This window comes from Crassostrea angulata, chromosome 1 (genome assembly GCF_025612915.1).
Source record: "Crassostrea angulata isolate pt1a10 chromosome 1, ASM2561291v2, whole genome shotgun sequence".
NCBI classification, from domain to species: Eukaryota; Metazoa; Mollusca; class Bivalvia; order Ostreida; family Ostreidae; genus Magallana; species Magallana angulata.
In genome coordinates, this window is record NC_069111.1 from 11,407,779 (window position 1) to 11,425,234 (window position 17,456).

General features: G+C 32.9%; 2 protein-coding genes across 2 annotated transcripts in view; both read right to left on the reverse strand.

Moving 5' to 3' along the window:
* LOC128178919 (uncharacterized) overlaps window positions 1–6,513 on the reverse strand; it is a 36,745-nt gene extending 30,232 nt beyond the window's left edge. Inside the window, exons 1-2 of the mRNA XM_052846356.1 lie at window positions 6,358–6,513; window positions 1,025–1,113 (exon numbers count right to left, since the gene is read on the reverse strand). Coding sequence (XP_052702316.1) covers window positions 1,025–1,085 — 61 coding nt within the window. The 5' untranslated portion in view covers window positions 1,086–1,113; window positions 6,358–6,513. The remainder of the gene's footprint in view (window positions 1–1,024; window positions 1,114–6,357) is intronic.
* Window positions 6,514–14,085: 7,572 nt separating this feature from the next.
* Window positions 14,086–16,925, reverse strand: LOC128178928 (uncharacterized). The gene is made up of 3 exons (XM_052846365.1): window positions 16,848–16,925; window positions 15,054–15,172; window positions 14,086–14,919 (listed from the first exon to the last, which is right to left on the reverse strand). Exons 1-3 carry the CDS (start codon window positions 16,871–16,873, stop codon window positions 14,132–14,134), a joined length of 933 nt encoding a protein of 310 aa, XP_052702325.1. The 5' UTR covers window positions 16,874–16,925; the 3' UTR covers window positions 14,086–14,131.
* Between the last annotated feature and the right edge of the window lie 531 nt (window positions 16,926–17,456).

The following is a 17,456-nucleotide window of genomic DNA, read 5'->3' on the forward strand; positions in this document are numbered from 1 at the left end:
TTTAAAAACGGATATGTCCTCCGTTGCAGTGACTTTGCCTTCTCAACTCAAACTCAAATTCACAAGCTTCGAAGAAATTACATAGATAAGTCAAAAGCACGAGGTATCGATCCTTTCACGATTATAATTGCGTTACCTTAATCCGATTTTCAATGAATGATTATACCTACCGTTTTTGCTTAAACATTTTACATCTCTATAACCAGTGGGAGGCTAGGCTACTTCACAGCAAAAAAAAAATGTTAAAGGCTTTGCAATTTGTTTGTGTAGTATGACAGCTTTGATTTTCGCGCCCAAAAGCGAGTTAACTCGTACAATAGTTTATTCGCAATTTAGACTTCAGACAGATTCGCGTTGAAGTGACATCCCCCTTACTTTATTTTTATACATATATATACATTAATCGTCTTTTATATGAATAATTGGTGTTTAAATTTTGATATGCATTGAAAAGCTCGAAACTAAAATTGCTTTGTTGCAGGATCTGTATCTACAATATGCTAGTAGCACGTAGCATCGGGGTGGGGGAGTAGGGGACTTGCCCCGTCCCCCTTTTCTCAAAAAAGAATTTTTATTTAAATCTACATATAGAAATTGGAATTTGAAGGAGCTGCCCCTCCCCCACTCATATTATGAATTAAAGGGAACATTAACTTTCATATGGTCATTTTGGGATTTTGAAGATTGGCGATGTTTTTATTTTCGCTTTTTCTGAAGATTTCTGGAAAGTTTGTACCCCTCTACTTTAAAAAATGTTGTGTGCCTCGTATGCCATTGAATGTTTTTCCAAACATATTTTTTTCCAATTTGTCTGTAATTTATCATATCAATAACATATATATTGCTCGTATCAGTTGTCACCTACATCTAGGCCTATATATATATTATTTCACTTTTCAATATATAGGTATGTTGACAAATCATTCCTTACCAATACTGACAATATTGTAGGAGTGATGCATGTTTTACCGATTTTAACACGTTCAATGAAACCGATATAGATATACATGTATGTGGGACGTACCGTGGACAGATATTAAGGCAGATATCCACACTGCGGCAGTGACGATGTGGATACTGTTCATGGCAGCTCTGATGTCGACCTCTCACTCTCTACAATATATCGTTAAAAAAAGAGAAGAAACCAAAATTCAGTATAAAACACAAATCTTTATAAAATCATGAGGTCAACATGATGCTTTAACTTAATGATTAATTGGAATGCTTGTGAATGTTCCGCCCCAAATTTTTATTTCAATTTTTCTGGGGAAAAACGAGAAAATGTATTGTTTTATGAAACGGATTTTCCCTAAAAAAAAAAAAAGCTTGCTATGAAAGGGGAAACCAATGATATGATCAGTTTCCTCAGGGTTGCTGGCTATTAAGCCAAATTCCTAGGTAGCATATATAGCCATTAGCCCAATTTTCCAGAGCTTATGGATTGGAGGAAAACTCCTGCACGACTTCGTTTTTCCTCCATGCATTTTAAGTTTTAAAAAAGGTTTGCCACAAAGTGTTAAGGTTGTTACGTACACAATGCCGTTAATACGTATTGTGAGGCATTAGTAGCGTATTAGGCGTAATGTATACAGATATTCTTACTTCAGGGGTCATTTTCCTTTGTCCTTTGTGTATGAAATATAAACCTCCCCCAATCGATGGAAGAAAGAATGTTACAGTGCCTTAATTGAAAGCCAGGCAATATGTTTCCTCAGTTGAAGGTTATATGATTATACGGGGACTTGAAAAAAATGGTCCTGGATGGTTACTCTAATTACAGTTTAATGACGCTAAATCTACGGAAACTGCGGAATTTGAACGTATATCAGTATTATAATCGATAAAAGAAGTTATCTTTTGGAAGTTTTTACGTGAAAACCTTTTCTTTTTACAAGTTTTTACATGAACAGACGATCAACTTAACATATAATTATGTTAGTATATATACGTCCTTGCTAAGAAATACAATAAAATGGTCTAAAAAAAAAATCGGTACACATCCTGCCTAGCTACTATATAGTATAAAAAATGGCAAATGTTACGTGGACAGTTTTAATTGTGAGGCCTTCCCCCCCCCCCTTCATTTTGTACGAGCCGAACTTTTTTTTTAACCCTATAGAAACTATGTTTTTGTGATTGCAACCAATAAAATGACACATAAAAAAGGAAATGTTGCGTGAAAAGGGCAATAAAGGGGACCCAGTCTGCGTGATTTTATTTGGTTACATCGGTGTAGAGCGGCGACTAGATTAATTTTTATGCACACAGGTCGATGGGATATCTGGACAACAAACAAAAAAAGAATGCCCAGATGTCGCTCTGTAATTAACGCACACAAAGACACGCTTTAGAATTGTTTATCTTTTCTATCACTTTATTGGCCGTCGATGCTATTTATGAACGCAATAAAAGGCCACAATGATTATGACAAGTCACATTTCGAAGAACCCCCCCCCCCCCCTTTCTTCAACCCATCCCAAACGTTCAGTGAGCATTAATTGTGAATACTTATACAGAAATCCTTCAGGTCAAAAATAAAATGACCGATTTTTTTTTTCTATTAATCGTAATGATTTTGGTTTTTGGAATACAGAGATACGATAGATATAATAATACGTACGTAATAAAAATGGCGCAAATATCCATTGGTTTAATCGTAAAATACAATTTCATATTCTAAATGTTTTTATTGTTTTATTTAGCTTTGAGAAATCAGTCGTGAAATCAAGCAACAGGAAAACTAATGATATGATCAGTTGGATTTTTTACCAAACATAAATGAATGACAAAAGTTCGAAACTATTGATGGTGTCGAACCCTCAATTGAAAAAGCTCAAATCTTGACTGACTATATTATGTCTATCCACTGATCGAGTTTTGTTTTGTTATTGATTTTTTTTTTAACAACTATTGATTTTAAATGGTACATGTATGAGACTTTCTCCACGAAGACAAGCACTCTTTTCTCAAAACGCTCAAATTTTGTTACAAAATTATATTTTTTAATGGATATTAGTCATTACTTTTTATATACATTTGTGTATTGAAATTGACTTTTATTCATTATACTTAAATTAGATCATCATAAAAATAAAGACACGGCTTAATTCATAAAATTTCACCAAAAAAATCAGAGGAATAAGAAATAAGTAAAACTTTTAACCACCCTTTGTCGTAACCAATAAATAAATATACATGTAGCTTTTATGAAATGTCTATACATTTTATACTTAAGGCAAAATATCACAAAAAGGAAATAAAAAACAGAATAGCTTTTGAAACACTTTTTTGTAGTTATTCATAAATTTGAAGACAGATTTGGAATGTTTCTGTGTTGCATACACATATATAGATTTAACTTCAAATTTAAGTTGACATATGAAAACTATTTAACAAAATGTATTTAATTGTTCGTTTATAAGTATGCCTTCACACGTGCACTGAATATACAATGGAATTCACAGTAAAAAAATACTATTTTAAATAGACTCCTATGTTATTGCAAACACGCGGGAAAAATCACCGGTTTGCAAACAGCATTATGTAATTATCGATTCAAACGCGGGTTGATAAGAACTCTCTAAGCCTCTACCAGGAAGAAGAAAACGAAGAACAAAGCTAGGACTTTTGAGCAATTTTGTGACTGTAACATGTATATTAAACTATTTAATAATATTCTTGAATCCAATGTTAAAACAAACAATGCCAAGTGTTAACACAGTCATAGAACTATACACACAAGAACGTGTGCAGCGTTGACGAAATGATGGCTTGCTTCTTCAGTGGGCTTTCTTCGGTTTCTGAAGGCAAGAGTCTGATAGACTAAGTCCACGAAAAAGGACTATGTGATATAGGACTAAAATGGCCTCCTAATGTGAACATCATCATTTGACTGTAGGTAATTCTTTGTTTTCTTTGTAGAGATATACATATCAAGTTATTTCATAATTTTGATTTTTATAAAAATGCCCACAAATTAGAAGTATGACATCACAAATTTAACCTTTCCCCGCAATTTTCATCTTTTTTTCAGCATATCAGTCGAGAAACAATGTAATTCAAATAAATCAGTGGAAAATATACCTCATTTCAGCTCTTCTAAAAAATAACATACCAAATTAATGTACCTGAAAAACTTTAAATATGTCGAATCAATGGGGTTAAAGACTCGTATCATATACACATGTATAACTGAAAAAAACCCCACTATCAATGCACTGTACTGATGCTATACTATGCTACAGGATTCAGACACCTTCAAGAAGCAATGAAGTCAAAAGGCACATGATGTGCGTGTCTCAGGATAACTCGCCTGATAACTCTGCTCAGGTCTCGGTAACTAAAGTAGACAACTGTGACTTCTCTGTGCAACATCGTGCATCATCTTCACTCAAAAATTTGCTTCACTGAACTTCATATTTCCTAAATTAAAATTCCATCAAATGGTCGCCAATTTAATAAATATAATGGTGTCAGACACGCTTTGGGGAGTTCATGGCGGACCTGGCCCATGCAGGTTATGATGGGTTTAGGGTGATAGAGCACTAAGTTCAATTACACCAAATTGGCCATATACATTCAAAGATAATGATAGATTGGACTGTCACGTCATATTTCTTCTATTCCTTTTGGATGAGGTAATGCCCATTTATACCGATTATATAATTAAAAAAAAATACTATCGAGCGAAAAAATAAGAACAACAAGCCCTAATAGATATTAAAAGCTGAGAAGAAATTCTTATTGACCAAAGCTGAAAGAATAAAAATAATTTCAAATTTTTAGTTTGCCTAAAAAACCATAAAACGCTATTGAGAGAAAACATAATAGCCCCTTCTTCTCTATCTTACCAAGAAATAACCCTTACACTCAGTGAATTATCATGATGAAAGACTTCAAACAAGTGCCAAGGTGTAAATTTTGAATTTACTGGGTGGGTGTAAATATAACATTTATGTCATGAAATAAATTTTGTATTTACACCCGCCCAGTTATTTGAAAATTTACAATATGACACAAGATTATCACATTGCCACGTGAAAACCGCGCAACATTACATTGTTTCAATTACTCAATTTAAAACCCATAATATTTTAGGAAATGCTTTGTGACAAAACTAAAAACAGATACAAAAAGAACATGGTTTGATTAATGGGATTGAACATCATACTATCAATATCTAGTTTAATCAACCCGCGGCTTATGCATTATAATAGATAGCCATGCATTTAGTTCACAAAAATATTCGATTTTGAATAATTAAAAAAGAAACCAAAAGATAGATTTTCATAAAAATCATGAAATAAACGTCTTTTCTCTTGTTTCATTTATTTATAATTTCAGACTGTAAGAACGTCACCTCACATTTGATAATTTTTACCCTTTAAATTTTGATAAAATTGATGAAGTGTAATAACATCACAAAATTAATATTAAAAAAAATATCAATCAATGATTAATAGCGTTGATATCCGTGGTAGCCAGATAAAAGAATACCGTTATTACTGGGCATACAAACTGCAAGTTATATGAATTTAAATTAAAACCATTAGAGTTATTTTTTATGATCATATCATAAATAGTCTTATTTATCTATAAGTCCTCCCCACCATCCATCCCGTCCCCCAAGAAATTTCGTTCAAAATGGCAAGTGATTTCATTTTTAAAAATTACATACGTATTTCAGAGAAAACTGACTATAGGTTTTTGTGATTTGAATAAAATCAGTTACATGTATCATCAATCCTAATTGGGGTTTCATTATATGTCCGTTGTATTGTTAATGCGTTTTCTAAAACTTGTGGTATTGAAGTAACTACGAAACAATTTACATTTTGTTCACAAAATGTGATATACAAATATAGTTTATGATCAAGCTACCGTGGAACTGACAAAAAATTCAACCGTTTTCTTTCCGTAATTTTTAAATTACCTACATTTTTAAACGTTAACGAACACGTACAAATTTCTCCGTATTCGTTTCGAAATTAAAAGAAACAAGACTTATTGAAAATTTCACAACGTTAAGTTGTGGTTAATAATTTCCCCCAATGGTGGACAATGGAAAACTAGCTCAATAGAACGTGTGTCCAAACATAAAGCAACATTTTGATATTGATCACATGACAAAGTTACAAGTTTTATCCACGTTGAATGCAGTCCAGTTTAAATCTTGTTTTCTGTGGTCATGTATTTTTATGTTAAAATTACTTAAATTTGTCAAAAATGTTGCTTTTGAAAAGAAAATTCGCTTAAAGGCATTTTTTGATATAATGTGAAAACTTAATGAAGTTAAGGGATTATGATAAACTATTCATTTGATTGTTGGTAATAATAACTGGAATATTAATTTAATACCTGGAGGTCCCGTGCTCCTTTGGAATTTGCTCGGTTTATCCGGTGAGATTTTAGAAGAACTGCAATATTTATCCCTGTCTTCAGCGCCGGTCAGTAAAAGGTATGATTATTATCTATTATGTTATATATACATACCGACACTGGCTAGAATGCTAGATCAATGAGAGGAATAAAAAGATAAACTACACACAGCTGTTGGGACTCTGTAGCCATGCAAAGCAGAGCTAGTGGTCGATGCCTTAAAATCATTACTGGATATTACCAAATGTACTATCCCACAAATAATTCTACATTATCCATGTACTTAATCTAGAACTTTTAAGATTTATGGGATATCTTTAAGACTCAATCTGATAATCCTCCTTTTGTCCCCCTCCTCATCATTATTATCTTTGATTCATTACCCTTCGCAAATAATCAGCAACGATGACAACAACATTCAATTTAAACAACAACGACTTTATCAATTTTAAAACAACGACGATATCACCTTCAGCAACAATGACATTATCAACTTTAGCAACAAAGAAATAATCAACTTTTGCAACACTGATATTATCAAATTCAGCAATGACGACATACTCAACTTCATCAACAGCGACAGTTTTAACTTTCACAACAACGACATTATCAACTTAATTAAGTAAAAAACAACAGCATTATTTCTGCAACAATGACATAATCAACTCCAAAACAACGATATAATAACTTCAAAAATAATAACATTATCAATTTTTTCAGAATCAGAAACATCATCAATATATCAGCAACAACGACATTATAAACTTCAGTGCCAACAATATCATCAACTTTAGAAACACCAACTTTGTCAACTTTAGCAAAACGACATCATCTTTTACAGCAACAATGACACTATCAACTTAAGCGTAATGACATTGTCAACTTCAGCAAAATGACATTATAAACTGTAGCAACAACGGCATTATCAACTTCAAAAACAACGATATTAACAACTTCAGCAATAACGACATTATCAAAATTGGCAACACCGATATACATGTACTATCAACTTAAGCAATAATGACATTATCAACTTCAGAAATTAGGACATTATCGAAGTTATACTCAGCAATCACCACAACTACGACATAATCAATTTTAGCAACAGTAATACTATTAACTTCCACAACAGAGACATTATCAACTGCAGCAAGAACAACGTTATAAACTGCAGCAGCAACGACGTTATAAACCTAAAAAAAATCGCAAAATCAACCTCAGCATTTATAACATTATCAACTTAAGCAACAACATCATCACATTTAGCAACACTGCAGTATCAACTTTAGCTATAACGATATTTATCAACCTCAAATCAACGTCAATATCAATTTCAGCAACAACGACATTATCAGCTTTTGCAACAACGTGATTATCAACTAAAGGAATACCGACAAAATCAACTTTAAAACAACAACATTATTTATACATCTTCCACAAAGACATTATCAACCATGAAAACAACATCATCAAATTTTCAAACTCAGCAACAGAGACATTATCAATTTTAACAACAACGATATAATCAACTTTAGCAACAATCAAATACAAGACGAGTTTCAGCAATAGCATAGTCATCAACCTTTTTAAAACCATAAATAACCCTACAAAATCCCAGCAACAACCATATTACCCGTTCAATTGATAAAAACAACAATTTCATCCTCTTTTTTGACTTTACATTATTTTTAACAAAAATCTTTTTTACCATATCATCGACAACCTCAGCAAAAGCATTGTTATGGATTACAGAAAGGATGACATCCCATTACTTTCAACATAAACGCGAATTAAAATGGTGATTTATTGACGAAATAAGTGATATAAAAGAATTAAACACAAAGGTCATTTAGGTAACAAAACAGATTATCATACTTTCATGTTAAATACTGAAATCTGATTGGTTTAGACGCAGTTGATAATCCGTTGTATTACCCTCAGCGTTAGCAACACACATAGCAACGGGTAACACAACGAATTGTTACATGCGCGTAAATTATGTGGAATTCAGTCTTTTCTATATAAAAGCAGTAAAAAATCTCTAAAATTAAGACATTCAGTTTAATAAAATAAATAGTGCCTGTTTAGGAGGATAACAGTTGAAATTGACATCCCTCGAAAAACATTGTCAACCTCCGCTTCGCGTCGGTTGACAATGGTTACCCTCCCAAACAGGCACTATTTATATAATGTCATCGACCAAATAGAAAATAAAACAAGTACATTTGCATGTGTACACCTAACCAAGTACGAAGTGTTCATCCAATATATGTATAGGTATACCTTGGTTGGAATAACTTACGCTATGTCTTTTAAAGGGAAATGGTCACAATTTGAGCTTTTTTCTTTTAATTACATGTTTTCCATTTATAATACTTACTTATGGTCAGCAAAGATTTTAATGTATGTGATAGAAATATATTATACTCCAACATTATTTTTGGTCAATATGCGTATATGAATGCAAGATTCGAGCTGTACAACCATCGACTAGTTTAAATTATATGAAAGTCATTGTTAAAACCTAAAACCACAATATTTATCATCTAACAAAACAAAAACAACAACATCTTTTCGATTTATAAAATTAATTTCACCAGTCGATCTCCACAGTATCAGATTATTTGTCCTTTTCAACCTTTAACAGGAAAACAACGTCATAGGTTGATAAGTACAGAACATTTCTTTAAATCCATATTTGCCAGGGGCTGAAGTATACGGCTATTTCATGGTGTGTGACGTCATGTAGTAGTCCTGAAATCAAAGTTATTGATTATAAATAGGATTTGGGAGGGAGAGTAAAAGAAGGAAGAGTAAAACGTCATGGTAACAAATGTGCCAGAGACTTGAGTATCATTTGAATTTTTAAAAAAAAATTTAAATTTTTTTTTCTTTGGGGGGGGGGGGTGGTTGGGTTTCCAAATTGTATCTGTTTTCAAAGGTTTATCCCACAATAAACGATTGATTAGAAATTGACTATTGTGTAAATTATACTAGTAAATATACAAGTATGTATTTTTTGTAAATTGTTACCTGTATAAGTGGATAACAAATCAATGTCAGCACAAAATGCACGGAACACGTCAATCAATGAGTATTATGAATCCGATTTAGTATCATGCACCTTAAAAATGTTTGCCAAACCAAAAGACATTTGGCAAACCCTTATAAAGGAAAAGACAGAGTTCGAATTTAACTTAAAACTTTAAAGATGAAATTACCAACATATAACTATTTATGTTTATTAGGTATTTTTATTCAAAGTTGATTTTTAACTGGGTTTCCGTTGCTAGGGAAAATAAGGTTATTGAAATGGTGGAAATAGCGGACGGGCGGCTGCCAAAAGGGTACCCCTTTCGTATGGATAACTCCAGTTTTAAATAAAGGAAATGTTTGTTTTGCATGCTGATGAGTTGTACAAATATCAGAGATGAGCATTTTACTTGGATTTTGATAATTCATGCAAAAATACCAACAAGAAACTTAATCACTTTTTTTGCATAATAATGCAAATAGGGTATCGCTATTGTACGGATAACTTCTCCTACAGTATTCAAGATAGGAAAGGGTTTTTTTTTGCAGATTAATTGTTCATATATCGGAGATGTCAATATTACTTGGATTTTTATTTCTGATAAACATGAGAAAAGTAAATGGCTGTTAAACTATTTAATAAAATGTTACATACAGGGTACCCCATTGTCCGGATAATTTTTTCTTCAGTTTTTAAGATAAGGAAACTCTTTTGTTTTGTAGTTCAATTGTACTTACATGCATGTGAAAGATGTGTGTATTACTTGTATTTTATTTTTGTGAATTTATAAGAAAAATGCTAGCTATTGAACTCAACGCATTTTCCATAATTTTGCACACATGGTGCATTATTTGTGTAGATTACTCCTCCTACAGTTTCAGGAAGTCATTTGAATTTCAATCTTACAAAATATGCATCATGGAGATAAGCATCGTACTTTGATTTATTTGATTGACAAATGGATTACGGATACTGCTCACATTAAAGAAAGCCCGGTTTGCTGTCTAATTGCTGTCTCATTGACAGCTTTGTTTTGTTTCCTATGGTGTGTTTGTTTGTACGATGAACTGATGAACCATTTCTTTTTATTCTCTTGCATATACATGTACTCTTATAACCTAGACACCTCGCAATTACAAAATTAATAAAAAAAAATTGAGAAAGACGTAAAAAGAGTTTCCAAAGAGATGTTTACATAATCAAACATACAACAGGAAATGTTTGCAATCTTCGCTGGCCTTATTATTCCAGCAAAGACTTTCCAATCCATCAATTTAATGCAGTATTTGGATGTCCATTTCTTTAGGTTAACTTTTGATGACTTGTTTAAAACATAGGCTTATGTATCAATATAAATTCTTATTTAGAAATCTCCAAATTAAAAAAAAAAATCAGCACATCTTAAACAATACAACTTGATCACCAGTACACAAAACTTTTAAAGCTAATTTGTAAATAAGTAAATTACTAATAGCTAGACAATAAAAGCAGAAAAACTAGATAATATTTGTTATCTTGTCTTCATCACGTAGGCAATTGTTCTTTAAAGCCCTCATTTTCTCGATAAATGTCGTTAAAATAGTTTCCCCACCTACATCCTATTTCGGACAGGAAATCATTGAGGCCCCCTATAGATACATGTAACACGATAGTCCTGTGTTGAACATCGTCTTGAGATGACAAGGGGCAGAAGGCGATACTTTGTCTATCTCTTTATCTCTTGACTCAAACTACATCTGCGACATCCCCAAGATCAATGTATCATGCATACGCAAAAAAATAACTTCACATAGTAAATCTTAAAGGTTAAAACTCCTCCATAAACTAAAAACATATATTAGAAATAAAATAAATAAATAAAAAAAACCACTTTTGGTATTTTGTAAACAAACAGAAAATTTTATTATGTTTTTAGTATATATCGAGGCATCAAAATATCAATGATATTGATTGCAGGGTTGTCCCTGTATGATAACTTACAAGCAACTGTTGCTAATACTTTTTCAATTTACTTTACAGGCACCTCCAATCCAACAACGACTGTGGTGCAAAAACAAACAGGTCAAAAAGTTAGTTCTAGTATACCCCTAATCTGTTAAGAAATATCTATCTAGACTCTAAGGTCTGTGATTGGGTAATTTGCATATTACATGTAATTACGATGTGTTACATTGATTTGTAATCGAAATAAATCATAAATACCCAAACTAATGACCTTGTTTTTAACGCGTTAATTGAATGGTTAATTCTATATTATATGAATATTTATTTCCCATTTACGTCACAATGACTGGACACTAAAACAAATCAATCCGCTTGATTGTCATTTTCACATTGTAGAATCGTTGTTTTTTTATGATCTCGTTCACAATTTTTCAATATAACTTAATTAATAGGCTTGGTTGGAACTCTTTAACACTTCTTTTTAGATATAAAGTTCATGAAATGCCATTCAATAGCCATGAAAATCATTTCTTATACATTAATTCTAAAAAAAAAAAAAACCCACAGTTTTTGACGTCCAATGCATGTGCCCATTCACTCGTCTTATGCACATCACATATGGCATACAATATTAAGTATGCTATGACTGATTGTTTCATCAATTTGCTTTCAGAAAAAAAGCCATCAATCTTTTGAATTATGTAAGGATATCTGTTCATTCTGACACCACAAACCAGCTGTGCAAGATCTTCTCAGAACATCACTATTGACAGCTCCAGCCTCTTTGTGCGAACAAACACTGCGCTTTATTGGTTACCGTAATGGAAACCAAGTGCTTATGACCGCTCTTGAAGGGTAACAGTTTGGGGTCCTGGTCGGCTGTCAAGCAACTAAAGTACAGTCATGCATGTAGCGAGGAGCGGACACGGATGCAACAGCAGGGCAACGGTCGTTTTAACCATTTCTATTCTACAAAGATGTCAAAGGTCAAAACTGGTTAAGCTTATATAGTTGCAACTAATACAAGTTGCTGTCCTTTAAAAAAGGACTACAATACGTGGACCATTTGCATGTGTTTCCAACAAAAACGTGAAAGCCTTAAGATTATCAGAGATTCCACCGACTCTAGCCCTCTGCGTTTAACCACTTTTAACCACTAAATTTGTACGGTGTATTACGTATACATGTATGTATAGCCCTGACTTTTTATCTCAGAATTTAAAGGATTCATACTTCTAAACTAATTATGATCTATCTATGAATGAAGTTTGCATGTATAGTTCAGGCATTCAGTGAATTCTACTATTTGCGCTCACATTACGATTCGCACTACTTTGTTAACTATGCAGTGACAGCTTTCATATTTTAATGCATTTTTCTTGAGATTTAAAGTTTCATGCAGTGACATAATTATTCAATTATACTTAAATGCTTAAAAAAATTTAATCGGGAAGTTCTCTAGCCTCGCCTACTATAAAAGTAAAGTTAAGTTACATGTGTATTCGAAAAACAACAAAACATTGCAAGTTATGCTAGTTGATGCATGTTGTAGTTTCGGCATAACATTAACTTATTTCATAATACTGATAGTTCATATCACATGCCAATCAACGTATACTTTGTTTTTGTACTGTTTACCGACAACTTTACAATTACAGCGCCTTTGAACTTATGTGTGCATATGGCACGGAATCCCGATCCCGATTCAGATAAACGTGAGCAGGAACCAGGCTAGCTCATGCGCAGGTTGAATTTTCCCCTTAGCATCCGGTTTAACCTCGCTTATATATTTTCTGCGTGGACCTCAGGGTCCACGCAATAATTTAAACGTCATATCCATTAGAACATATACGTTGTCTTATAGACAATCATAGCCTTATACACTAGGTAATTAATGAATTGATTGCTTGTTAAGGCTACTTTAAGCAGCTAATACTAATATCTTACGAATTTATACAATGTATAAAGTCTCACATATAGGACACACGTATAAGGTTAATTGATCAGATCTGTTGTCACTCCATGCGTTACAGTCAGTAATGGGAGAGAAAAGCTGAAATTTGGATTGCTAAAATTGTTGAAAGGAGGACAGGGTGTTTTGATTTTTTCCTTTAAAAAAACCTTAGTTAAAATGTAATTTGTAAGCTACTTCTTAACAATCAAGACACTACTTCTTAGCAAATTTAAATCATTTGTCTATCATATCGAACACCAATTTCTTTTGAGTTGAGAATTGATTTTTCTACATATTTTCCGTCACTTCAAATAGATTGTCTAATGTATTTATTATCACAAAATAATCGACATTCTTCTATTTAATATTTTACAACACTAGCTCCAGATTAGAATACAGTAAACTAGAGGCGCATGGACCCAATAAACCCCCAATTGTGCACGGAGTACAAGACCGTTGCTACTGAGCAATGAAGATGTCGTGACACTTGAAGATATGTCAGGCTGAATTATGGAAAACAACAAGTAAAGTACGTGCCGCCAATTACGTTCAGAGATTAAATACTGGACAGTAAATCTTACTTAAAAGTCTGCTCATAGCAAAAGCCATAAAACAATGTCAGACGTTATGCAATATTAAAATAAAAATCGATGCGTTTCTTCTTAGCTTCTGTTAATAAAACGAAGCTCTGTCTTCTTCACGAAAGCGCATCAAATAGTGTTTCAGTCATAATTCTTCAAACATTAACATGTCTAAAATAACAAGTGACAGAGAAAAATGTCGATATAATTTTATTATGTTAATTCATATATATAACTGAATTATATCTTTGCTTTTTGTGAATAAAAGTGACAATTATTAATTAAACTTCGATGAAAAGTCATGGTTGCTTGGATACACACATCGCATCCCCTAGTTAGCTCAAAACATAGTTGATCACAACTACCCGAAGTCTCCCAAGCGTGAACTACGACGTCTTCATCCACCAAAGCCTCGTTTTCGTATCTTATCTGGAACTCCTTCAACCCATTTTCAACGTTCTTAATTAAAAGTCTGCTAAATAGGTTCTGGTCTAGACCTTGTTTGCAGACATTCATACAAATCTGAACATAAGCAAGCCAGTTGGTGTGGTTTTGGCTGTCAATGTCCGATGTTTGAATCTTGTAGTGATCTTTTGCCAAGCATATATCGGGTCTGCGTAATTTTTCCATAACAAACGAAGAACCTGTACACATTGGGCCATACTTTTCTCGCCAAGAAGGGTCGAGTTCTAGAGGTTTTCTGGTGACCGGATCGATTCTGATGTTTTGCTGAAACAGTCGTGCAAACCATTGCATATTGTTTTTATTTTTCATTTCAAGCATTTTGCAATGCGAACTTTTCCCAACATAATGCAATGTAGTGTAGCAGTCAAATGGCAGATGCAAACAAGACAACGTGTAAAAACTTTGGTGAATTTCTAGTTTACTTGAGGCAACGTATATAAATTTGTCAGCAAAGGCCGTTTTATTTTCGAGATAGATATTGGGATCTCCTGGCAGAGATGCGTTACTGATTTCCATTGATAGGTCAAACAGTCGAAGAAACCGTAGAAGTGGAATGTGCCTACCTGAAAAAAAAAGAAAATTGAGAGAGAGAGAGAGAGAGAGAGAGAGAGAGAGAGAGAGAGAGAGAGAGAGAGAGAGAGCGCGTCGAGGTATCAATTAATTTGTACATGAAATGTTACAGGCCTGAGATACATACTGCGTGAATGTGGTGAGGGATCATCAAATAGGTCTGAGACACCATCTGGAAAATGAACGATACATGTGGGTCCGTTGATGGTGCGGCTAACTTTTAGTTGAGTTCTGATTTTATGTACACTGAAAAAATGAATAAAATAGAACATATAATATAGAAAGTAAAAGGTCTACAGGTAAGATACTGGTATTCGGAGGATCGATGGCGGTATTTCTGTATCAATTACAGAGATATGTATATATTTCTAAACATCTATGCCTACATTTTTAAAAATAAAAAAAGTTGAAAAACCATTTTTCCATCAAAACATTAAACGTTCACTGACAGAAAAGATGATCATGTGATATTCGGCTCCTCTTTAAAATTTCGAAATTGTTGTTTCATTTTGTATATACGTACTCTCAAATCACTTTTCTAACCAAATAAACAACCACATGGGAAAATGCATCACAACCTATGGAAGATGGACATGTGTACATTCAATTCCCATAGACTCATTGCTCTGCCCCACACTTGGGTACATCTTTCTCTTTCATCTGGTCAGTTTATTTATATCAAAAACTATCTATATGGGAAAGGAGAAAAAATATCTCACAGCGCCCATATTCAAAAATGCAAAAATGATCTACACTATCATAAACTGATGTTATTAGCCTGGCGTGAACTCCCTAAACTTTTCATAATGCAACTCGTCTGCAACACGCGTGTCACGTGACATACATTTCGGTAAACGTGTTCGACATGACTATACATGCCATTAAGGAGGCTGAATGGTTAACAATTTAACCATCAGATCTACCTAAAATAATGCATGGGTTTCCTTTTTAGCTAGAGACTATTATTTAGTAAAGAAAAAAAATATGTTTAACTTTCTCTTCTTAATATTTTAAAAGAAGATCATTATATTCTAAAAATGTCCACGACTATCGAGTCCCCTTAACTTCATTTATACAAACATATTATTTGTCGGCTGTGTTTTAAACGACTGTTATTTTACTGATCGCAATTTTTTCCCTCAATTGCAGGGACTTTGGCGATAGGATAGATTTAATCACGCCCTCCCGTGTTTAATCATCTCATAATATTCAAAGATTGATTCCTTTTAATTATATAAACGTAGTTTTCAGCAAATGTCCAAGGAGTAAATATTAATTTTAAATTGTTATTGATGAAAAATAATATATTGGATTATACATTACAAAATCGAGTCGTAGTTTTATCTCTGACAAATAAAATGGAAAATGTCAATATTTCAAATGAAAACAAAATTTGCTGTTTCATGGTCTAGAAATAGAATATAATTGATACTGCGTCTACATCAAGACTACACAAAGCAATGCAAGCTATTAGCATTAATCAGAATGTGTCATTTTTCTTAACTCGTATCTGAGAAATTATCAAAACCGCGATAAATAATTGTATAAAAGGGACAGGTGACACATGTTTAAGTACATCGTTCATTGAGAGTTTATCGAAAATGACGCATAAAAGAATTTTGAATTAAAATGTTGCATGTTCAAAACAATCAGGAAAATTCGTGAAAAAAAAATACGTTGGAATATACCAGAGCACCTGTCTGTAAGCACGTTGCTGCCGCACTAGTTCAGTCTTTTTAATTTCATGTGGGAGCACTGTGCTTCCATACCATTACAAACAAACCTTTATATTAACCCCGCTCCCTCTTTAGACACCTAGATCACGATTTTAAAAGAAATTATCAATTTCAAAAGAATACCACACTCATATGACTTTTTGACTCAAATAATTAAGTTTAATTTCTCCATAGGATAATGATACCTTGCTGTTGATAACTCCCATTCCATTTTGACCCCGGAAAAGTTATTTATAAATAGCTGTATGGCTGACCGAGGCAGTTTAAATTTTTGAACACCCCTTTTCCGTGAAAATTCCTCAATACTCGCTATATTTTATTTTCTAACACAATCCAGTCAAACTATTCTGCAATGCATACCAATAATAAAATATTAGAAACAGTGATCAGCTGTTCAGTGCTAGCTAAAAGTACTGCAATCGTGACTATCACCGACTTTTTAATGCAGCCATGACACATTTTTGATGCATTTGAGTCATAACGTTACATGTGACCAATATAGATAACTAAATACTTAATTTGGATGCATTTTACCTACTTAGATAAGTAAAAGTTATAGTAAACTCCGTTTTCTTTATTGAAAAGGACACGTATACCCTATGTGGAAAACATGCAAACATGTAAACTCATAACGTATAGAATAAATCTCGTAGGTGAGGTGGTTTTCTATAAATTAAAAAAAATATTCGATTTATACAATATATATCGACAACGTTTAAGCACACAGAGACTGTCGATTATCCTATTCTAGAAAGTGGCTATAAAATAATTAACTGACAATAAAGGATCATTAA